The sequence below is a fragment of the Hetaerina americana genome, unplaced genomic scaffold (genome assembly GCF_022747635.1).
Source record: "Hetaerina americana unplaced genomic scaffold, ioHetAmer1.1.p SCAF_2, whole genome shotgun sequence".
NCBI classification, from domain to species: domain Eukaryota; kingdom Metazoa; phylum Arthropoda; class Insecta; order Odonata; family Calopterygidae; genus Hetaerina; species Hetaerina americana.
The window spans coordinates 36,678,560-36,703,010 of NW_027286763.1; the positions used below are offsets into that span (position 1 = coordinate 36,678,560).

General features: G+C 41.5%; 1 protein-coding gene across 1 annotated transcript in view; it reads right to left on the reverse strand.

Annotated features, from left to right (window-relative positions):
- Positions 1 to 24,451, reverse strand: part of Hers (Histone gene-specific Epigenetic Repressor in late S phase) — a 495,187-nt gene that overhangs the window by 340,057 nt on the left and 130,679 nt on the right. The window contains exon 3 of the mRNA XM_071585495.1: positions 66 to 5,856. Coding sequence (XP_071441596.1) covers positions 66 to 5,375 — 5,310 coding nt within the window. The 5' untranslated portion in view covers positions 5,376 to 5,856. The remainder of the gene's footprint in view (positions 1 to 65; positions 5,857 to 24,451) is intronic.

Here is a 24,451-nt window from a genome sequence, read left to right on the forward strand (position 1 = left end):
TAAAACAAAATCCTAATTTTTCTCGACTGGGGCATTGTGAAAAGGGAGGCGATGGCTCAACTCACCATTAGGTGTTCTGCAGAGTGAGGATGGTGCAACGCCGGTCCTCCGGCCTCCACCGACGTGGACGTAGCCTCCGTCTGCGTATGGCTGGTCGACGATATCCTATACTGCATTCCGGAGATGCAGTAACCCTGCGTGGACCTCGTGTTCACGTACACGCCTGTAATGGTTACGTCCGTGTCCTTGACAATAACTGCCACTTTCTTGGGAGCTCTCAGCTGTATAACACCTCCACTGTCAAGCACGCCTTCTGCTCCTACGACATCATCTTCCTCTACCATGTCTTCCTCTTCGTCCTCCTCTTCGTGCTTCGAGGGCCTGCCTCGGCGTCTCTTCTTCGGTGGGGCACTTGCTGCCTTGGTCGCGCCCTTCTTGCGTCCCCGGGGCTTCCTGGGGGCGTCTCCAGGGCTAACTCTCCTCTGTCCGGCTCCAGACGATGGCGCTTTCTGGTCCGCCTCAGCCCTTGATGGTCTCGTCTCTTCTTCCTCTTCATCTTCGTCATCATACGGGTCCGATATGTCCTCGTATTTGACCACCGTCCGCGGTCTACCAACCGGGCGCTTGCCAGTCGCTGGTTTCTCAGCACCGCCCTGCTTCCTCACTTTCTCCAGTTTGAGCAGCCTCACCTGAACGGAGGAGGATGTTGTGCAAGTCGATCCCCGTTCCTTTCGGGTCCGTTTCTCGAAAGAATAGCTGGCGGCCAGGATGGCAGACGCATTAAGACTGGCCATCCGCTTCCTTACCACCATATCCTTAAGATCCATCATCATGTTGGAACCCGTCCTCTGCCTCCTCCGACCCGGTCCGGACGACCCAGTGCCCGCGGGACAGCCTTCGGTGCGGCTCCTTTCGGTTTCCTCTCCATTCTCCTCGCGACCACTCCCCTCTCCAGCCTTATTCTCATCACCTCCGCCACCTCCTCTATCCCTCTCGCCCCCTTCTTCTCCACCTTCGCTGTCCGAAGAAGACTGAGACCCAGGGGCTGTGGAGGATTCTGCCGTCCTTTCGTCCCGCTTTTTGGGCGGCACAGTCTTTTTCGCTCTCCCTCTAGGGGTTTTCCTCCTCTTGTACGGCACGATTAGGGCAGAGTCGGATCCGCTGCTGTCCGAACTGGAAGCGTCATCATCCCAGTGCCTTCCCACTCCCCTCAGCCCGGGTCCCGAGCGGAGGATACGGGTACAGACTGAGGTAGAGACAGTAGTAGTGGCGACCGAAGTGGTAGTCGTCGAGTTGACGGTCCCACTGCTGCCATAATCTCCTGACGGGGAAGAGCTACCGATTGCCCGGTGGCTCTCGTTCTCGAAGAGACAGTGAACTTTGGCCAGAGCATTCAGACTCGCGACGCGATGTCTCTTGGGCCCGTTCCAGAATCCGAACATCTTCTTCATTCGGAGGGCGGCAGCGGCAGCTGCTCTGGAAGTAGCTGCAACACCGCCAGCACCCCCTCCTCTTCCCCGCCTCCTGCGGTGGGTTGGAGCGGGAAGTGAAATGAATGGTGGAAATTCTCTTCCTTCCAGATCATCTTCTCCGCCGCTGTCGCTGCTGCTGTTCTCCTCTTCCTCTTCTTCACCCTCCTCCTCTTCACCGTCTTCCACCTCCTCAATTTTCACGCCTTGGTCTTTACGCTCTGACGATGACTGCCCATCAGTGCACTGTGGGGACCTTCTCACCACCCCTATGGCGTCCTTTTCGTCGCTTTCGGAACCGCTGGTGGCTTCATTCACTCTCTCATTCGACTCTGGAGCGTGTTCGATATCAGGTGATGGGGCGTTCACGAGGGAATTGCCGTCTTGAGGCGACCCGACATCTGAACCAATTTTTATTTCCTTGATTACTACACCTGGGGAAAATGGGGGGATCCTCGTCTCGAATCTCTCCGCAGTCGGGGATCCAATTTTGACCCTCGAGGATTTGCATGAACGTCTTTCTCTGTCTGAAGCTTTCTCGTCTTCCTGAGACTCTCCCCCACTCTTTGACCGGCTCTTACTCACTCGCTGTTGCTGTCTTCTAGGCACGTGCGCCTGCGAAGACCTCTTGACCTTCTTTCGCCAATGAGACGGCATATCGTCGTTAGACTCGTTACTGAATGGAGATCGACTGGAGTCTGCCCCGTCACTGTCGGCAAAAGTCACCACAGTTTGTTTGTGCGCCGAAATTTCTTCCTCGTGTGGCGGAGTCGATGCAACAAGCGAGGAACCAGACGCTACCACGTCTTCCTGCCTAAGCTCAACTCCTGCTGAGTATCTCCGCTTCAATCTGGGTGCTGGAGATTTTGGCGGCTCAGATTCAACGCTGGAAATGGGAAATTCAATCAGTGGGGAAGAAGGATTTGACTCCCTTGGAGAATCTTTCACGACTGTCGGAGATACGGTTCGATCATATCGAGGCGATTTCTTCCCTCGTGGTTCGGAAACTTCCCTCTTCTCATCGTCTTCTGATTTCAGAGAAGAAGCTTTACTAAGGCGGCCACGAGTTACCTTTTCTGGAAGTGAATCAATTTTAACAGTTTCATCTGGTTTTTGAGAGACATTGAGCTTGGCAGCCTCTCTAAGATTAAAGGTACTTCTTCTGAGGAGGACGTCCAGGGTCATTTCGTCGGAGGCGTCCGAATCTATATTTTGCATGGAGCAGGATGATTCTATTCTGTCGTCATCTGTTGAGTCTTTTTTCATGAACGACGGGTCTGGCGAAAGCTTTAACTGGGTTATTGCTTTCTTTCTACTACTCTCCGACAACTTTTCTTTATCCTCCCTTACTAACCCTTCTCTTTTACCCGCCGAAGAGGTATTCTTGGCTGCATGTGCCTTGGCAGTTTTGGTGGCTGTTTTTCTGATCTTGGCAGTGACAGCTTTAGTTTCCTCGGAAGTCTTAAAGTGTTTAATTTTTGCTTTCTTCGAAGGCTTTCCACTCTTTCCTTTCTCGTCGCTATCGGAAGACTTCCTTTCTTTATCACATTCTTTACTTGGCTCGTCTTCTTCCTTCGCTTGTTTCGTTTTTGATTTTCGACCAGTTTTATTACTCTTGCCGATAGACGCGATATTACTTTCCTGTTTATCGCATGGCGGTTCTTTAGCAGATATGACCACTTCGTCTTTATCTTCTGGCGAGCTTTCCAGTTCCTCTTTAATTTCCACAATGCATTGTTTGACACCAGAAGTTTTCTTTGTTTTTGATTCTTTCTTCATTTTGCCGGGCACTGCAACAACCGCAGTATTCGACTTTGATTCTTTCGAGCCCTTGGAAGATACTTTGGTGCTTTTGCATTTGGTCGAATCCAATCCTTCTGGGGAAGAGTCCCTTATGAGGGAGGCCACTTGTGGCGACGGAGGAGGTGAGGTTGTATGTCCTCGATGCTTAATGTTTACCTGCTGATGACTTAATGGTAGTGAGCTATTTCCCCTTCCAGCAGACGCGGTTAGCGATGCGGTGTACTTGGCTATTTCCTTGGATATTGCCAAGGAAGTAAATGACTCGACGCCAGAATGATACGCAGGACTCTTGCTGCCATATTGCGGACTTTTACCGCCGTACTGCGGACTTTTGCCACCATAGTGCGGGCTCTTTCCCTCGTAAGATGGGCTTTTACCCCCGTAATGTGGGCTCTTGTTTCCGTAGTGTGGACTTTTATCCCCATACTGGGGACTGTTCCCACCATGAGAAGGGCTCTTTCCCCCATGAGACGGGCTCTTTCCGCCATTTGGAGGACTTCTTCCTCCGTAAGCTGGACTTCTATTCCCATACCCAGGACTCTTTCCGCCGTGAACTGGGCTCCTACCACCCATGGCAGATATTTTTGCTACGTGTGCAGGACTTCTCCCGCCGTGAGCAGGACTCTTGCCACCGTATACTGGGCTTTTGCTCCCATGGGCTGGACTTTTGCCTCCGTGTGCCGGGCTTTTTCCTCCGTTTGCTGGACTTTTGCTCCCGTGGGCAGGGCTTTTACCGCTGTGCATTGGACTTTTGCCACTTCCATTTCCGGGGCTTTTACCACCTGGAGCCGACCTTACAATTTCGTGGACTAGACTCCGCCCAGCTTGCATCGGCGTCTTGGCCTCGGTATTTGATACACTCGAATTTGATTTAGCCTCTAATTCCTTAGAAAATGGAGCTCCGACGGAGGATCTCCTACGTGGTCCCTTCTTCGCAGTCTCTTCAGTCTTATCATTACCTTTGATGGCGCTGAGTTCTTTCGCAGCGGCAAGCTTTAAGTCATCAGAAAATGTTTTGACGCGACTGCTTCCGTAGAATTCTTTGACTGAACTCTCGGGCTCTGGTACTTTTAGAACGACCTCGGCTCTGGCCTGAGGTCCACGTTTCTTGGTGCCGACCATGGTTGAAACGATAGCAGATTCGAATTTAATGGAAGATTCCTCCTTCTTTCCTGAAGTGGCCTTGCAGTGGCCACTTCCACTTGCAGTAGCTTCTTCTTTCTTCGTCGGTAGCTTACTGTTGGGAATTGTTAAGCCTTCTTCCTTCTTATGTGAAGTTTTTTGCAACGTTGTAATTTTCGTACTTGACTTATCAGAATTTTCTGACGATACCTTTTTCAATTTTGGCACTTTCAGTGGTCTGCCCTTTGAAGAAATTTGAGAATATCGAATGTTCTGTAGGTGTCCACTACGAGTTACTTTGCAACCTTCGAGTATTTTCCGCCTTGTAATAGGAGTTGCTGTAACTCTTTTATGGGCCGATGACGTTTTAACGGCGGATTTAAGTTTCACAGCAGTTTCTTCCGTGGGGGTGGACCTAGGCTTTTCGTCGGCCGAAGACTTTTGATGCGACTTCTTCCCAGACTTCCCGGACGGGGTTGCGAAAGGAGCAGAGGCTGGAGGAATCGTCTGCTGTTTGACGACACTCCCAGATGCGGTAGCAACCACGCTTTGTTTCTTGGCATGCGACTTGTAAGCTGAAGGAGGCTTGGCTTTCCCCGGCTTGGAAACTTTGCTCGCCGGCAGAACTGCCTTCTTGTGCGAGGCCTTGGCGTCTTTGGCCGGCGCCTTTCCACCCGAGCCGGTCGTAGCCGCCGGCGTCGAGGATTTGGCAGTGGAACTCGAGGAAGCAGCATGGGTGACGCCGGATCCCGAAGCAGAAGACGATTTAACCCCGCCGCCGGCGGAAGAAGACCTACGCTTAGGAGTGGGGTGGGCAACGATCCCTGCCACTGGATGTGATTCTTTGGAATCGGACTTCTTGTGGCTCGCAGAAGGAGCTTTCCTTTTCGTTCCGGAAGGCTGTCCGGATCCGACGGCGGCGGTGTTGCTCTGGTGTCCAGGGGATGCAGCTGTTGTCCTCGACCTGCCGGACACACGCATCCCGCCGACTGCAGACCGCCCGGCAGTCGACGTTCTCTTTCTCTCGTTCCCCACAACTCTTCGATGGCGAGTAACAGAGGTTCACCGACTGCCGTAGATTATCGGGAAATAATTTTCGTCAGTCAGCAACTATTAGGTCGCTTGTAAACCGTCCAACAAAGATTGCTTAGTGGGCTTCAGACATAATATTTCTCACAAAAATGCAACGACAAAACCAATTTACGGAACAATTGACACTTAGGAGCACATTACAGTCCCCAAGATTCCTTTTGTTACTGTTGATTTTTTCCTTATTTTACAAAAACCGAGTTCATTAGCGTATCCGCATCCATTGATGAAAAAAAATTCAAATGATAGGAGAGAATTCATAACTTGAGATTTTGCAACCTTTTTGGAGGACGCTCAAAGCTTCATTTTGGAAGACTTCTTTCTTCAATAGTCGTTGGCTATAGGCCATCTTGTAGTCACATTTAGGCAAGACCTGAAAAATAAAAAATAAAATAACATTAGCAGGGCAAACCAGAATATTTTATAAATTATCTGGAAGTAAATCCTTAATATTTATCATATATTTAATGTTTGTTGGCCAACACATACATCATCCATATACTCAATGGGAAACATGCGCTTAAACTGAACACATTCGCAGTTGAGCATTAGTCTTGAGCGCTTCTTGACAACGTGAGCAATTAAAATTCTAATATTTCTATAACGGAGCCTAAAAACACAGATTTACGGATTTTATATCTTCATTCAACCGGTGATATCGACCCCAAGGAATTGAACATGGGAATCGAGAGAACTACCGGATATACAATCTTCCCTGATTTTCATTTACAATGAGTTAGCGATTTGATACCAAGTGCTGCAAAACCATGGAAATTTATCATTGAAAACAGTAATAACAGTTTTATATTTTTTACAAAATGTTTCGCAATTAAAGAGAACCGAATAGCTACCAATGCATGTCATTCTGTGATAATAAATATTCCGCGATAAATAATTAATGTGATTATCGACGTTAAAATCAAACACTTCCACTGCAAAAAAAACAGACAGTTGTGAAAGATAAAAAACCGAGTGGCGATATGAAGTCTGCTTTATCTTTCTGTCAACGATATAAATGGATTAAAAATGAATTTCAGAAGTTATTTCTAAAATTAATAAGATATGATAAGGTGTGACAATACCGATGGTGAGGCTGTCAATAAAATTGTAACTAACTATTGTAAATAAGTACATAGGATAAGAGTAGCTCACAGAAATTCTCTGAATCACGACTGAGCTAAACCTGATAGATTTTACTTTACTATAACGCATAATTCTGAACATTTCAAATGAATACGGGCGATGTAAGTTCCCTAAGGTAAGGACAAATGGCACATCTTTTACAACCAATCAGAAGCGGCAGGACTCTATGGGAGCTGATTTTGAATTAAATTTCTCCAAACTTCATCCGGCGATTAAATGTGGGCCTCTGCCGAAAGAAATGGAATGCAACGAGCATGGTTACGAAACAACCTCACCTTTCGGTTAACACCAATCGCCAGGATTCTCAGCCTGCGCATATAACTGTGAATTTGCGGATGTACCTGAATTGATGAACCACAACTAAATACCTGCCTATGTTTACGTTTGATGGTAAGCATTGCGAAAATCCTGAATTTAATAAGGAAGACAAAGTTTTTAACATAGAAATGATATTTATGAGAGAAACAGATAGGAAAAGGAAGTGTAGTGAAAGGCGCAATACAAAGATAAATAGAACATTTGCAGCGGATAAGTATGCACTAAACACAAAAATGTGAGAACTTTCAAGAGGCTATAACTGAATGAGTACGTCAAATAGACGAGCACCTCTCCCGTTGAAAATTAAATGAAAAATTGTGAAGATTTACATCCACCCTTTTTCTCAGTGATCATTGTTTGGTAATATCTCATTGCACTATGTACGTCAGCAACTAGGGAGGATAACTTCTATATCAGATTAGAATTGCATTAAGAAGATCAAAGAAGCGCCTGCGATAAGAATTCATAAAAATAACATGTACCGAGAAAAACATTTCTACGGACAAGTGTATCGAAATTTTTCGCTTCATTATTTTTTAAAAAATTTCTGAAGACAAAAACTTAAATTCTTAGGCATGTTTTGAGTAGAAGCCAAATCTTTTTGGCACTCGATAGTCCTAAAGTCCATCAAACATTGTCCATAGCAAACACTTCCTTTTCATATGACCACTCAGACAACAGCGAATAATTACGTAATTGGTTTATTTCAAGCAACGACAAATCTTTCTTTTGCTAAGCAACGACTAAACTTCAAATTAAAGCTTTTTCCGGGTATATATTAAAGCATTCCCGCGTTTTTCTCTATTTGTACCCAGTTCGCCTTTAGTGCCACTGCGCGAGTATGGCGTGAGCAACGGCCGCGATAATTTAAGCCCACCACGAGTGAGTTCGCCGGAAACAACAACGGGTTTTTATCATGGTGACTACACAAAATTTCGATAAAATCTCTCATATTTCGCGTTTTAATGCATTGCTTGAACACTTTTGAGCGAGATGAGATACTCGGGGTCAATGTGCATCCTGAAGCGTTACTAACAGTGACAAAAGTCAGCGTAGGAAAAGAATAAATCAACCGGTTCTCCAGTGTGGGCACGCATAGAAACTTAGCATTTTACTAAGTCCATTATTAAGGAAGTAGAAGGAATTAAAAAAAGGTATTAGAGTAGCCGAAAGGTTTTAACTTAAGAATGAGATTAAGAAAGAGTTAAATACTTGGAAATGCTCTGAGAATGTAATTTTGGTTGAGTACTAGCCTGAATTCAAGAAAACCAAACCGTAAGGAAAGAATCATTGAACGTAAAAGTGAATAAGGAAACGTAATATGGAATATTTAAGTGAATAAGGAAAGTTAACATGTAACCTTCTCGGTAAATCACTAATTATTTACAAAAAATATAAATGATTTGATTTTAAGCTGGACAGCACGTAAGTTGATTTTAGTAGTTTGATTTATGATTTCCCAAAGTTTTCCGGACTACACCGACCTATTTTCACGAAATTTTCTTTAAACACGCACACACATAAGAGTGGGCTACTTTCATGACATTTAAAGTTTTCCTTACTTACACTGACGAAAAATAGAGTAATGATAAAACTATTTGAAATTGGATAAGAGATACGATGAATAGACAAACCGTTTTAGGATTTCCTAAGATCACTACTGATATAATCTCAACATCTCAATATTAAACGGTTACTCTTTCAAAAGTAATACGTTGCTAAAAATATAGACATTTCGCTGATCAACTAACTCAACTATGATGAACTCCAAAATGGATATGCGAATGTCAAACTACAAATGTTTTAATATGGAGGAAAAAAGTAGTAGGGTTGTGCCACTATATTTCCACTGGTGACAATGGATAGGTCTCAGACACCATAACTGTGTCCTTGCTTCCAAAGATCTTTCAATCAGACGGCTTAAAAGAAAAACTACCCACTTTTTAATAAACGAAACTTTTCCCGGCATGTAAATAGTATGAAGGGAAAATCACATCCATAGAGATTACACTTCTATTTCCAGTGAACCTTTAACTTATACATCTGTATTATGTTTTGCTGACAGTTCCACTCAAGAGGTGTTCGTGAAAACGAAAACACGATCATTAACATGCTCTTATACTATAGTTTTATAAAACACTGTTCATACCTGTAGTTCCAAAATATGGGCATTGAATGGCGACTTTGGAACTAAGAAACTGCAATATTTAACTCTTATTATTTTGTTAAATTCTAGAAACGAAGGAAATTCTCTGAGAATCGCCCGATTTTTTTTGTAATTTCCGTTCATTAAACACACCGCGTTGCATTTTCAGGGGAAAATAAATTGCAAGAATTTTCCGAGGAAAATTTTAATACCATAAAAAGAAACCGTAAAGCTTGAAAATGTCAACCTTGTGTATTTAATTACGCACTGGGTAAAGGATACCCTCTGGATTACTAGTAAAAAAGCTAATAATGTTAGTTAGGCTTTAGAAGCATGAAAAAAAACTAAACAAAATTTCTGTGTATTACAAATTAATAATTAACTTTATTTTAACTGCAGAATAATTATGGCCAATCGTTTATTTGTCCATGTAATCACCTATTAATCCGTAGTTTGTTTAATACTGAAAGACCGGTTTACCAGAGAGACGAAGTGGCCAGGCGTTCACCGTAGACTGATGAAAAGTCTAAGAATTGAGCAAAAGCCATCAAAGTTAGTCCTACCAGTTATGCTTACCAGCATATAAAGAATTTGAGCCCATTAAATTTTACTTTTCAATTCCACAAAAAATATAAAAACTGCTTAACTTTGAAAAAGGATGGTTATAAGTACGCTCTTGTTTTTTTCATTTCATCCCCATCAGCATTCAATCTGAGACTAAAAAACTTCGGCAAGTCCTGCGCAGGTGAAATGTAAATGACGCATCATACTGTATTAAAGAGGGAGCTTTAATCTTCGAAATGAGCGAAGTAAAAGAATCCCGAGCACACTAATTCAGTTTTCAGTTACAGGCACAGAATAAATACAGAGACATTTCTGCTTGTTATACTCTTAGTGGATTTCGTACGGATTTCTTAACTTGACGCGTTACAGAATTTTGCACGACCACGGAGTGAAGTTTTTCTGAGTTTCGAGCTGGCGAAAAGAAAAGAACCCTACGCGCAAACTTGATCTACCTCCTGGGCGCACCACCCCCGAAAAATTATCAAACTTCCAGCTGTCGAAAAGAAAAGAAACCACATTGAGAGCTTTCTCTCAGTATCTCATGCTATCTTCAGGAAAAACCACCCACTCTTCCATTCCGCAATCGGAATCGCGCAATTCATGTGAGATCGACCACATGACCAAAAAGGACAGGTACTAGTAAAAATATTACATTAAATTATATTTTCTTTATACATAAACTATATATTTGCTTTAATCGTGAAAGAGTTAAGAGACAATATTTTGAATGCTTTCTCAAATGTTACATTCTATCATATTACTGTCACCAACTCTTCGAAACATTTTTAAAAAAGGCGCCTTCAAATGAACATTCTTCGTGTTTCATTTTCATGGATATCGAAGAATAAGTGATTAACAAGGACACGGATAGAAGTATTTTAAATGGTGCCTTTTCATCAAAGCGATCGAGGACTTCAAAACTGAAACCCGTTAAATCTCTTAAAAAGCTTAACTTTTCCAGCATTTTAATATCAAACCACTGCAATAATATTAAGCAGCAATTGTAAAAAAAACCAAGTTGTGGTAGATGATTTAATTTCACAATCAGTTGCGTTCATTGTTTCGTGAATACTAAAATAATATGGGTTTACAATGATAGTAGGAAAATGGTACTTGAGCAAGAACGAATGCTGAAAGTTCAGATACGCGTTCATTCGCTCTGGAGAGCCGAGTCTTCGAATCCCGATGCGGATGCAGCCAGACGAATTGCTTCACGCTCTGATTCCTAGCGACAGACCAATACTGAGAAGAACGAAAGGATCTATACTCCATCGACGTATGACGATCCTGTCACTGCAGCCCGTGGGATGCGAGCTGAGAAATGATCTCGGAGCGCTCTTTGTTTACCGGCATTCGGAACGAAGAATTTCGTCCCAAAAAACTTGGACAGGGTGTAACCACACCAACCGGCGTAGAAATCCAAGGCTATACGATGCCTTTCCGTCTTTCATTCATCGCCAAATTTCCATCGGGATGCCGCAAGCCGATAATTAAACCACCAGTGACACTTCAAAATATTTCCTCGCCCAGTCACGAGTACTGAACATACTTCACGGTACCGCCTCACATGAATATGAAAGTCACAATTCTCACATACACCAGGACTTAATAAACTTCAACTTGAATTGTACTCCTATTAATGTTACTTGGCCAGTTTTTAATAGATATAACGTAATGAGTTCTATTCGGTTGAAATTTAAGTGTGTTTGCAACTAATTTGGCTATTTTTGCCTAGTGTTAGTTTCTAATGATTCTGCTATGTTTATAATTAATTCTTGAGCTTCAAAACCTCAATGCCCAATTTATATCTCCTTACCCACGTAAAACGCATTCATAGTTGTGTGAACACAGAGATTTAAGCAATATCGAATTTTTTTCAGGCGCCAGGCACGTCGAGTAAATTTATTTTGAATTGCGGCGACGCAAGTGTCTTAAATAATTTTTTATTTATTAATTGCGATTTATTTCCTTTTTACTTCCCCTTTTACTCAAATAATGAGACGAAAATTTATCGCTAAAGCCCGTTTCTCGTGTCGGAGCCTGTATGCAAGTTACATGCTCACTAAAATACGAGTAAAAGCACTCTTAATAGTTCTTGAGAATGGAGAGAGATATAGCATAGCAAACCACTTATCTTCTTTCCTCTACTGCCCCACGTCTCACACCCATAGTAATGTAGACTCCATATAGTTTGAAAGAATGGCTTCCTTATATCTGCACTGCTAATATTTTCTAATGGTGTTTTTTCTTCTCATAGAAAGTCTTCTTCGCCATTCTTGTTCTGCTAGTTATATCACTCTTGCTCCTTCCACCACTAGGGTCATCTCTATACCGCGGTAAAATATCCAATTGCTCGCATATTAACTTTTGCCAGAATTCAGAATTATAATTACATGCTTATAGTGTTCTTTTTTCAGCAAAAAGCTACAAAGAAATAAATTTCGTAGTTTCAGGCATGACTTTGCAGCACTGTTCCATTACAGAAAGAAAAATACAGCTTTGCTAATTCCACTTCATGGCTTAATCTTGCGACCCTGGTTTCAAAACATAGTATCAATACCACCCCAGGATTATACCATGCATTGGAACCCGGGACGTAAGATAAAATATTAAGTGGAATTACAACATATGTATTTTTCTTTCCGTAAAAAAAAAATAAATGAAAACCTATGTACCAATGCTGTTTACAGGAAATCAGTCCCTTGAGTTGTGCAAGACTCGTGATTAGGATCGTAAGAGCCATCCCCTGATGTAGGTACAACAAATGTTTATTGACGGGGAAAATTATATTTATTCCAAGGAGGAAATTTATTTCGCAACTCTAATTTCCATTACTAAAATATAAATATATTATTCTCAACACACCTGCGAAAGAAGTAGTATCAATTGCCTGTCACAGTTACGCTTTTGAACAGCGTACACCTAATACAAAAATACCGAGCGAAAATAGCTAATGAATTATTTATACATGTATGGTTGACTCATATGCACTTTGTAACTTGCACTATGTTTATGAAATGTTTTATAATGGTCTTTATTAAGTTGTTCAATTATTTAGTTTAATGAAATAGTTCCGTAAATCAGACATTTAGGGGAAAAAGCATGAATGCCGCGCAGTCGGAAACAATTATTAATTCAGTGGCAGTGATTTAATAGGCAAAAATTGTAATATGTTGAGGGAGAGGTTTTGTATCAGCTGTTTATTAATATTTAAAGCATTTTTTCTAATGGCTAATAATGTTATAAAAAAATTGGAAATACCGAGTAAGTATCATGAATGCGACGCCGTCAAGAGCATAAGCTTATTTCATGTCACACATTTTTGAACGCGTAAATTGAAATACGTGTATATTGAATGGGAACGATATTTTTACATTTAACGTTCATCACAGAATACAATTAATTATTTTACATGCTATTTAATCTAGCCAATCGGGAAAAAGGAGGAATCATTTTCGAGAACTCATCAGCAGATTTTATAACAGACGCTCTCGTAAAATTATGTTGACAAATTTAGCTCATTATTATCAATCAAAAACAATCTGGTTTACCTATTATTCACATTCATTACCACTTGTCTAATGCATAAAATTCAGTTGAAATTTTCGAAAAAGAAATTGCCAAGTGATTCCATCCATCATAACAGCTGATTCAGTTAGTCATCGGCTTTTGTAATTCTTATTACTACATCTCTAAAAGACTTTTTAATTTAGTTACTACACAAATAAGATAAAAACGAGCATCGTAGATTGCTTGAATGCATTATTTACTACGTAACTCTTCATACTTCGGGGGATCGAGATGGTGCAGGGGCTAACGTACTGGCTTCCCACCCTGAGGGCGCGGGTTCAAATCCCGGCGGTGTTGAATATTTTTCAGAGGTATCTCGATCCCTACTTGAGGTGCTTTGTGGAGGGCACTTTGAGTGAGTACGCTGTCCGTCGGATGGGACGTTAAGCCGCGGACCCCTTGGCGCCTTTCGTAAAGAGTAGGCTAATGCCGACGCCGGGTTTCTCTCCACCCTTCATCCTTTCCTGTCCTTCCCCTATGGCGCAAATGACCTTAGCTGTCGGTCGCCTCCCCTCAAAACTACTACTACTCTTCATACTTCACCCGTGATACGTCGTACTACATCTGTTTACACAGAATTTACATGTTAACGGCACGATCTACCATTTTCACAAAGCCGAATTGCAAGATAACTCCCCTGACACTGTCAAATTCTGGGTTCGCCTAATTAAGCGACCGATAAGTGGATTACTGCAAGCTGATTAAAAGAAAGAAACAATGGAATCAAGTGCGAAAAATAAAGCAATACAGGACAAAAATAGTATAATTAAGGGTATAATTATTGTAATCACGTAGTAAATGAAAAATCAAGAAAAAAGGAAAAGAAAGATAGATATATCTATGGACAGTTTTCAACGGATCTCTTGTTTCCCTAGTACTCTTAGATAGCAATTATGTTTCGTGGGATTTTCTCTTGACGCATGTAAGCCATGACAGGTGGCTCGCAAGACCATCTGTCCCTCCATTCGGCATTATTCCTCAAATAGAAGCCCCTAACGAGATGCAGCTCCAGTGCTTCAGGTACAGTACCCGCGAAGGCGTTTGTTATGTGTCTTGCCCGCCGGCCATTCGTGCGCCGGCGTGCCATCCATATTAGTTCGCAGAAGCCTCAATGTCAAAACGGCGCCAGGGTAATCAAGGATTAATTATCTCATCCCCATCGCTACGTTTGCCACCCAACGCTGAGCCACCTTTACATGCGTTAATTCGCGAAAGGGAAGAATTCTTTCAGGTAGGAAATTCCTACACTAAATTAATTCCTTTTCTTCCACATCGTCCGGCAGGTAAATTAATGTTCCATGACACCGTTGCGGTGCATGATGTTCACGATTTCCTCGGTGTGCGACCCAGGGGCTGAATCAAAAATGGCACATAAATTTGCAAGACAACCAATCAGACTTTCTGTATTAAACATTAGAGGGATTAATGAACCAGCATCTACATACAGTAAACATGTCATTAAGTAGCATTCTTTTATTAAAATAAAAAAACAATGGGATCTTCTTTAAATAAATTAAATTAATAGTTCCGCAAAATGCTGAGGAAGGAACTAGAAATTATCTGCAGACGACTTAGGGAATTTTGCCGGTGCTCTCCCAGTCTGGGGATGACTCTTCAAGGAATGGCAGCTTAACTATCTTCATTGGAGTACTCGGGAGTAACTTAGACAAATTTACTACTTCAGTGAGGAACAACTTACGTGATACACGTAAAAAAATACGCGTAAAAGATTACTCGCAATAGATTAAAACAGACACTGACGCTGTAATGGGTCTAAAAACGTCATGAAACCCATCATATTTGTGCGAGAATTAGTTTTTTCCCTTAAAATTATCATCAAACGGTCCATTATTTTAGCATAAAATGACTAATTCAAATTCCAATCAGAGAGTAAATCCAAAACTTATGTCTCTATAGTCAGATATTACGAGGGTCATCCGGAAAGTAGTACCCGTTCGTGCCGCATGAAGTGCTGACGACGCGAGTAGCCGCTGGACGAGGTCAGATAGCTTCAGTGGCTTGTCTGCCTTCTCTGAGCCAAGTTGCGTGACGCTAGCATTGCCTGTGTTGTTTCTGTGATTGTTTACAATGTTTAAAAAAATTGAGAACGCCGCCAGTTGTGAAGTGAGGGCAGTGATTAAATTCCTCAATGCAAGAAACGTTCGCCCATGTGATATTCATCGCCAATTAAAGGAGGTGTATGGAGACAATGTAATGGACGAGTCGTCTGTTCGGCGGTGGTGTCGCAACTTCAACATGGGGAGGGGGAACACACACGACGATGAGCGTTCGGAGAGACCGTCTGTCATTACAGACCAACTGGTGAGCTCAGTTGACGAATTCGTGAGGAACGATCGGCGCGTCACAATTGATGACATCTGTGAGCATTTTCCCAATGTTTCTCGAACAATTGTTCATGAAATTGTTAAACACCATCTGCATTATGCAAAAATTTGTGCAAGATGGGTCCCTCGCGTATCTCAATGAGCTGGCGGCGAAGGACTATGCAGCAGGAATACAGAAACTTGTCACACGTTATGACAAATGCCTTAATTTGCTTGGAGATTATGTTGAGAAGTAGTTTAAAGTATCCTCTTTCAAATAAAATTTTTTAAGTTTGTTAATATTTACTTTTGTGTCTTTATTTCACGAACGGGTACTACTTTCCGGATGACCCTCGTATATCAATCCCCTTGACTTAATCTCTTTCAAATACTGGGCGGTGGAAATATTTTCTCTAACAAGAGAGGTTTTCGAAGAATCTTGCATTTCCGCCCGCCCGGGAGTTAGCAACGTCAATGCAATGCGATACATAAATTACAATACGATCTCTGATATTCTAAGTACAGGGTAAGCTAGCTCGGTGGTTTTAAACTGATTCCATAGGTGGTCACTTATTTTCCTTAGGAATCAAAAACAAGGCAAATAACGTCGATTACTTATTATTCATTTTGATATGAATTTTTTGCATGGCATCTTGTCAAGATATTATAGAAATTAACCTATACTGCGGCATTTTCCATTCTTTCAATTTAATAGAAACATTATTAATATGAATTAACAGTGATCAAGACCCAATTTATATGAATTAATAAATTTGTAAGTAAAGCGTCACTTTCTCTGGTATTATAGAATCCCTTTATTAAAAATAACATTTATTAGCAATAAGTGATGAATTATGATACGGCATGAACCTATTACACTGTCTTTTGAAGAGAGGGATAATAAATCAACAACCCTATTTCCCAAATTCTCAGCATGGGGTATTAATACGAAGAGAAAATATCATTTCTTCCCGCTGGCTAACTGCCTCCATAATTCCCTCCGCAAAGTTTTCTCATTTCATAAGGATATGAAGGCAAATGAAGGAATATCCGAGCTTGAATTTATTCTTAAAATTGTGGAATGTTTTTTCTTTGCCTTGGGTGCTCTACCTCCGCTTTGTGTATACGTACAATTATCCCCACCAAAATTGTGTGCTCATTGCAAACGTCATTTACTACCTGCAAGCAAGTTAAAACCAGTTGCAGTTTAATAAAGGTTGAGCGTAATATTACAGTTGCTGATTTTTCATCGTGTTTTTCATTTGTTTCTCTAGACGTCATCTTGCTTTAAGGCCGTGTAGCCTTTAATCCTATACCTTTATCTCTGGAAATGAGAGTCCTAGGAAATTTTATCCGAAATAAAGGTCATAGAAAACTATATTCCACAAAATTGCAGTACAAATATAAAGATCACCAAGTGTGCAGTTAAATGGTTACATGATAAAAAGTCGAATAAATCCAAATGTTTGCCCAGTGATTACTTTCAGGAAAAAATATCCAAAAAAGGCATTTAGAAAACACTGAACTTACAAATTTTTACATCATGCTTATTTACAGCACTTTTTTGAAGCTCAGTTAAAATCCATAAAATAATTTCTAAATAATCCAAAGCAGAATGACTTTCGAGAGGTTGATTTCAGCGTAAATGGAAGGTTCTTTTGCTTTTTATAAAAATATGAAATATAAAATTTCGTGTTACCCAATATAAACTGCTAATGATTAATACGATTAAATTGGAGAAAAGCGGAAAAAAACCAGAGAGTACCTGTTGAGCCAGCGTTCGACATCAACGAAATTAGGGTTGAAATCTATTAGATAAAATGTAGAGACGCAATTATCTATGGCCCAGTAAAAAAGCTGTAGGAACGACGCGTAGTATAATTCCAGATCCTGCCGAATTATTGTCATGAAGGAATCAGAATGACCCTGTAATTGTCAGGTAATCGGTACGTCAGGGTGAGCAGTGATCATTTAAACCTTTATAAGTGCGTGCCATCTACACGAAAAAAGGCGTATTCGATACAATGACCCCGAACTGCAACCATTACTCGAACGTATTGGTGAAATCACTTTTGAATTGGGCATTCTTCTGGAATGAGTTAGTGATTAATAGTAAAGAGGTATCTCCACCTTCGGCAAATCTGGGCGGAAGTAATACGGAGGAAAGGGGGAGAGAGGGCAGATATGTGACGGCTGTTCAACGGAAGTGAGGAGATGAGGTTGGCTAAAATGCGACAAATCTCCAAAAACACTTACAAACAAGGAGAATGAGGCAAAATTATCTTAATTCCTCCGGCTTCATTATGATGCCTCGTTTTACAACACACCCTTCTCACTATCGAGCTTGCTTATCAACGCTACGTCAATCTAAAAAAATAATTGAAACGGTTTCCTAACTCCAAACACCGTGTGAAACCTGGCTTCGCCGCTTTCTCGACTGTTTGAGAATCCATGGAGGTAGAAACATGGGGAATTTGATGTCGTTTTCTGCATTCATGAAAGTGAATGAGAAGAGTTTCAACTGCGAAATTTTCCAGTGGCTGACGGCATTCATTATTTATTCAAAACTGAATGAAAATTCCCCATATATTTTTTCAAGAGTAAGCGTTGAAGAAGTGGAGTGAACTCGTGAGGAAATGATGAATACAAAATAGAAATAATTTCGCAGAACACTGGATAGATAGCGGGAGCATTGATAGGTGGCGAGAGCAATGAAAGTTTTATTGGAAGGTCAGTCAATAAAAGCCGTAAACGTTTAGAGAAGGATTACATGTTATGATAGATAATTATTATTCAACTACAAATATTATGCAACGATGTTTAACGAATATCGAGCGCAGTGAAGTGGATTACGGGAGCGGTAATCCGTATCATTAATGCGACAGACGTGTAAATTTATTTGTGTAAGCGTTATATAACGTTATTATTCCACAGAATTGTACTAAAATGCAATAGGTCAAATTCCACATCATCAAATTCCACCCCAAAAGGACGAAGGCACGTAAATATATAAATAACAATTGCTCAGGCGCTTCCCTTTGCGTACAAAAGCTACCGTCAATGAATGTTTACATTTCTACACGTAGGAAAAAAATAAAACAGCAGTCCAGAGATGATTTATTTAGAGAGACTCAAGTGAAAGGGAAGTGTTGTATGTATAATCGCGCCGTTTAAAAATAAAGGAGAGGGAACGAGAGAGTTTGATTTAATTTATCTTCTCCCCAATCCCGCGAAAATTTTTTAACACTTGGCGCTGAAAAAGAAGTCCCGTGTGACACGTTTACCCTTGTCCTAATAATCTGCCCCCTCGTACTCTCATCCGAGGGAGGGCTCACCAATCCACCACTACGTTCCTCTCTCGGCTTCCCGTACCCATGGTCGTCGGCGGGGAGGCTCTGGGGCGTGGGGAGTGGTGTGGGGTGGAGGCGAGAGGTGAAAGTTTGCGGGGAGAGGCGAAGTGGGAGGGGAAGGCAAGAGAGCTGGGAGGAGGAGAGTGTGAAGGAAAAATGAGTGGGAGCGGAAAGTAAATATAAGGTTACAGGATTCCCTCAACCGAAAAAGAGGAAAACATGCGGAACAAAATGAGAGTGAAAAAATGGCACGTAAGGGTGTACCACTCTCCACATCTCCCGGGATACAATAACGCTCTTTCACTCGAGACTTAAATTGCTACCCAAAAGTATGCGACTATTTTCTCTACATTAAATTTTCAGAAAAATTAGGCTAATATCAGAGTTTCCCAAACCATGGCTCAGAAATAAACGTAACTACATGGTATTAATCAAATTTAATGATTACTCGTATTTTTATGATAAAAAATGATGCATGGAAGAAAGAACTTAACAAATATCTCTTAGGTCGAAGTTTTTAAGTCATGACGGCAATGCGCGTGTGCCAGTAACTCCCGTGTAGGTCATTAAAGAGGCTTCGGGTGCCAGACATTTTTCCGTAATTTCTTTAATTTATTCTCCAGAGTTCCTACAATTACATTTAATAAAAAGAAAAATTCAGCACTTCCGCATATTCGAGGCCTGAGGATATTCAATTTTGTTTCACGTTTCAATATTTCACGCTTCAATACCCCCTCAGTAATCACTTCATTTCACCGCAATAAATCATCAATGGGAATACGCCAGAGACAGATATTTTCGTTAACCTTCTATTTTGTACTGACCCCAAATTTATTTACACAACTAAAACAAACACTTTCGATTTATGTCACCCTCCCCAGCTCAGGAACCATTTATATCGAGCACATAAATATTCATTACTAAAATATACGTTTTTCACTAAAATGTATGATAGCAAGTAACTAATACTTTTTGGAAATGAGAATAAAATATTAAATTCAATCTAACTATTAACGATCACTTAAAAATTAAATGAAAAAATTTGAGTGGTGAAACATGCTTGTTGTAAAAAGTTGAGTTTTGCACCACACTCGTTAATCATAAATTTGTTTTCTAAAAAGACAGACGAATAAACACGCAAGTAAGACAAACACGGCATTTGGGTCTTTGTTACAACATTTAAACTTTTTCAGGTGGCTCGATTTCAAGGGACATTTTAATCTTTTTCCAGGATTCGAATTGACTTAACCGTCAGGTGTAAGAGAATTCGATGAACTAAGGGATTCAAAAACAGCCAATGCAATAAAGGCATCTCGTTTAAACGGAGAGTTTATTAAACCCTTAAAATGAAGCGACTTAACGAAAAAACACGAGACCAACGTAACTGAGAATGCCAAACCAAACGGTATCTTGGAGGTGGAAGAATCGATTGGCATAAAGTATGAAATGATGGAGCCCAGCGAAGAGACTGGGAAAGAAGAAAGCCGATAGTTGCCGCAGTGAGACAAACCAGGAAGGCGTCCCGTCAAATGGGGAAACCAACGGCACTAAATCCAATAGAAAATTGAATAACACCATTCCACCACCAGAGTAAACAAATATTTCGTTACAAAAAACCTTGCAATATTTAAAAAGGTTCAATCAATAACTAGCTTAGGTTTCCTTTGCCGGATGCAAATACTTCTTTTGAAACAGGTCAGGATGCGAAGGATTTACATAATTATCATCACCAACAGAATTCAGGACTCAAGGAGTGCTATGCATTGCTACTCCACTTACTACTCTCTGGCTACAAACTGTGTAGACTAGCTACTAGTTTCTCGCAAAAAGAGAATAATATTAAATCAGATACATGCACAAGCGACGGATATAAACACATTAACCTCGTTCAGGCGAACGACCTGTTTTTCACGGCCACAATTACCACGGTCGACTTTTTCATAAGCGTATCATACAAGTGTTTCATAAATAACAGATAAGAGAAATCTGTTGCGGCCCAGACTGGTATTCTAGAAAGAAAATGCACTACACACGCATTGTAAATTCGTAGGTCAATGTTGGCGTGAGGACTAGTTGACACCAATAAACTGAGTAAAGCCATCACTATGAGGGAGGAAGGGGTGAGTTACGGGAGAAGATTAGGGGCGTGAGTGGAGGGGAAGGGATAAGGGAGGGAATTTCCAGAGGGGCAGGGAGGAAATTTCGAAAAGGGGGAGGGGTGGGAGGAGGGTTGAGGCCAGGCACACGCTCTGACTCGGCGTCCTGCTGAAGCCAAACCCCCCTCCCTCGCCCGTTCACCCCCTATTCCAACCCCCTCCGACTACCCCCGCCCCCGCCTCGCACTACCTCCTCCCCAGTCTCCTCACCCCACCATCCGCCATTCCGCCCCAGCATCACACCGTTGCCTGGCAACCGCGAGGTCGATATCGGAGTGTGCTCCCCTTATCAACCCACACACATACACCTCCCTTTCCCTCCCAACAGCCACCCTCTAACTTCCCGGCGAACACGCGCGAACACACCATCCCACTTCCTAGAGGGTAGGAACCTCTCCCCCACTCCAAGAGCCCACCACTCCCAACGAAAACCCCTTCACCCCCCGTCCCCATCCACACCAACTACCATCCCTCCACTACCCGTGCAGTACCCTCTCCACGGTGACGTCCCTCTGAAGTATGAAGAATTAGGAGGGCGCCCTAGAAAACTCACGCTATCTAAAATATAATAGGCACATCTTCGATATTTAGGTTTAGAAGTAAAAAAATGATCACACCTCAGTTCCCTCTCGCCCCCGTCCACATTTTCCCCACATGCGAGAAAAGAGCAACGATATTAAGTGGGAGGATTCGAACTCGCTCTCCGGCGATCCTTTTATTCCCTCCTGAATGCGGGACTATCCGGAACTGGAACGTACACCATGTACTTTTTATACATACGATATAAATATATACAGTATAAATACAATGTATTCATATATATGTATATATAAAGAGAATTACACATATATTATACACATATAAGTACATATATATTATGTATATATGTATATATATATGTGTCTGTGTATATATACACATATATGCATACAATGCATATATATGTATATATATATATATATATATATATATATATATATATATATATATATATATATATACGCATTCAAACACGAAATCCCGCCAAACGGCGAATAAATACTCATATATACAGAAACAGATATAAGGAAAATGGATAGGAACACATATAAAGGACGAACACAATAGAGGTGGGGAAGGCGGAATCGAACGGATCACAAGAGTAAAAATATCTCCTCAACCGGGACTCGAACACCGGATCTTTCCACTTGCCGGGCGGATGCTCTTAACCACTTGAGCTATCGAGGATATGTAATTTACCCTGAGATCCGTGGGTCTTATATGTCGCCAAGCGCCCCGATTCTTTCAGCCAAGAGATGGCGTCAGGGGGCTGTTTCACCCAAGTTAAGAGCATCCGCCCGGCAAGTGGAAAGATCCGGTGTTCGAGTCCCGGTTGAGGAGATATTTTTACTCTTGTGATCCGTTCGATTCCGCCTTCCCCACCTCTATTGTGTTCGTCCTTTATATGTGTTCCTATCCCTTTTCCTTATATCTGTTTCTGTATATATGAGTATATATATATATATATATATATATATATGTATATATATATATATATATATATATATATATATATATATATATATATATATATATATATATATATATATCAGGCATCTTCCGCAGTTTCTTGGAATTTGTTGGATTTAACCTCGTGGACTGTGGCGCGTCGCACACGACTACGAATGCCTGTGACATAGTACGTACGGTATTTCGTCAGAGCATCTTGTTCCTTCAATGCCCCCAAAATTTCCCAGTTTAAGAGGACATCTCGATAGCTTAGCTGGCTTAAGCAATCGACCGGATATCGAGGGATCCGGGTTCGAATCGAACACACAAAAACTTTTCTTTTTTGTGTGTTTCTGCGTTTTTGTTCGCTAGTGCTAACTTCATATACATTATATATGTATGTCTGTTATATATATATATATATTTTTTTTTTAAGGTAATCTACCGGTTAAGGTAGGTTTTTGGATGGACACAACTACCAAACAGGCATTTTATTATTCCTAACAAAACAAAAAAATCCATCATCCTACTCTATATCAGGTCCCTCTTCATCTCTGAGTACTTTCTTCCTCCCTTCATCCCGTCCAACATCCCTATCCTGTTCCTTCCCTTTCCTCTTTTGCCCAACATTCTACCCTCTATCACAGTCTTCAACATCCCACTGCCGGTCAACACCCCCTTCATCCACTTTCCCTGCCTCCATAGGATTGCTCCCAACAAACCCCTCTCTTCGCCCACCATACCAAGTACTTCCTCATTTGTTTTCTTCTCTGTCCATTTCACCTTCTCCATTCTTCTCCACACCCACATTTCAAAAGCCTCCAATCTACGTCTATCCTCCTGCTTCAATGACCACGTTTCCGCACCGTACATAGCTACGCTCCATATCAAAGTTTTTACGAGTCTTTTCTTAACATCCTTACTCAACGTCCCTGTCATCAACTCCCTCCTCCTTGTGAAAGCCTCTTTGCCTAGCGCAATTCTTCTCCTTACGTCCCTACTACTTTGACCGTGTTGGTCCAAAACACTACCGAGATACGTAAACTGTTCTACCTGCTCTAGATTTTGCCCTCCTATTTTAATGTTAAGCTTGGCCTTTTTCTTTCTAGAAAATCGCATAACCTTTGTTTTAATAATGTTGATTCTCATCCCATACCTGTCGCACTGAATTTCCAATTTACTCAGCAATGCTTGCAGCCCCTTGGCTGACTGACAAACTAAAGCTTGGTCATCAGCAAACCTAACTGATTTTACGAATTCCCCGCCCACTTTCATTCCTACCTCGAGTCCTTCCCATGCCTCTTTGATCATTTCCTCTGCATACAGGTTGAACAGCAATGGTGATAATGGGCAACCCTGCCTTACACCCCTGCCTAACACTGCCCATTCTGACTCCCCATTTCCCACCCGCACCTGAGCAGTCTGAGACATGTACAGGTTGCGGATTAGCCTCCTTTCCCTCCAATCTATTCCTATTTTCTGCAATATACCCATTAGTTTTTCCCAATTCACTCTATCAAACGCTTTTTCAAAATCTACGAAACAGGCAAATACCTCCTGGTTGTGTTCTATATTCCTCTCGATTAATAATCTCATTACTGTAATGGCATCACGCGTACCTCTCCCCTTCCTAAACCCAAACTGATCATCCCCTAAGTAATCATTTGCCCTACTCTCTATCCTTTTGTTTATGATCCTGAGAACAACTTTAGCTGCGTGGGATATCAAACTAATTGTCCTATAGTCCTCACATGACGTGGCCTTTACCTTTTTCGGAATAGGAACTAAAACTGATCTCACAAAGTCTTCCGGCCAGATTCCCTCCTCATAAATACTACGGATCAGCCCATATAGCCTCTTCCTCCCACACTTTCCTAAGCATTTTAAAAGTTCCACGGGAATGTTATGT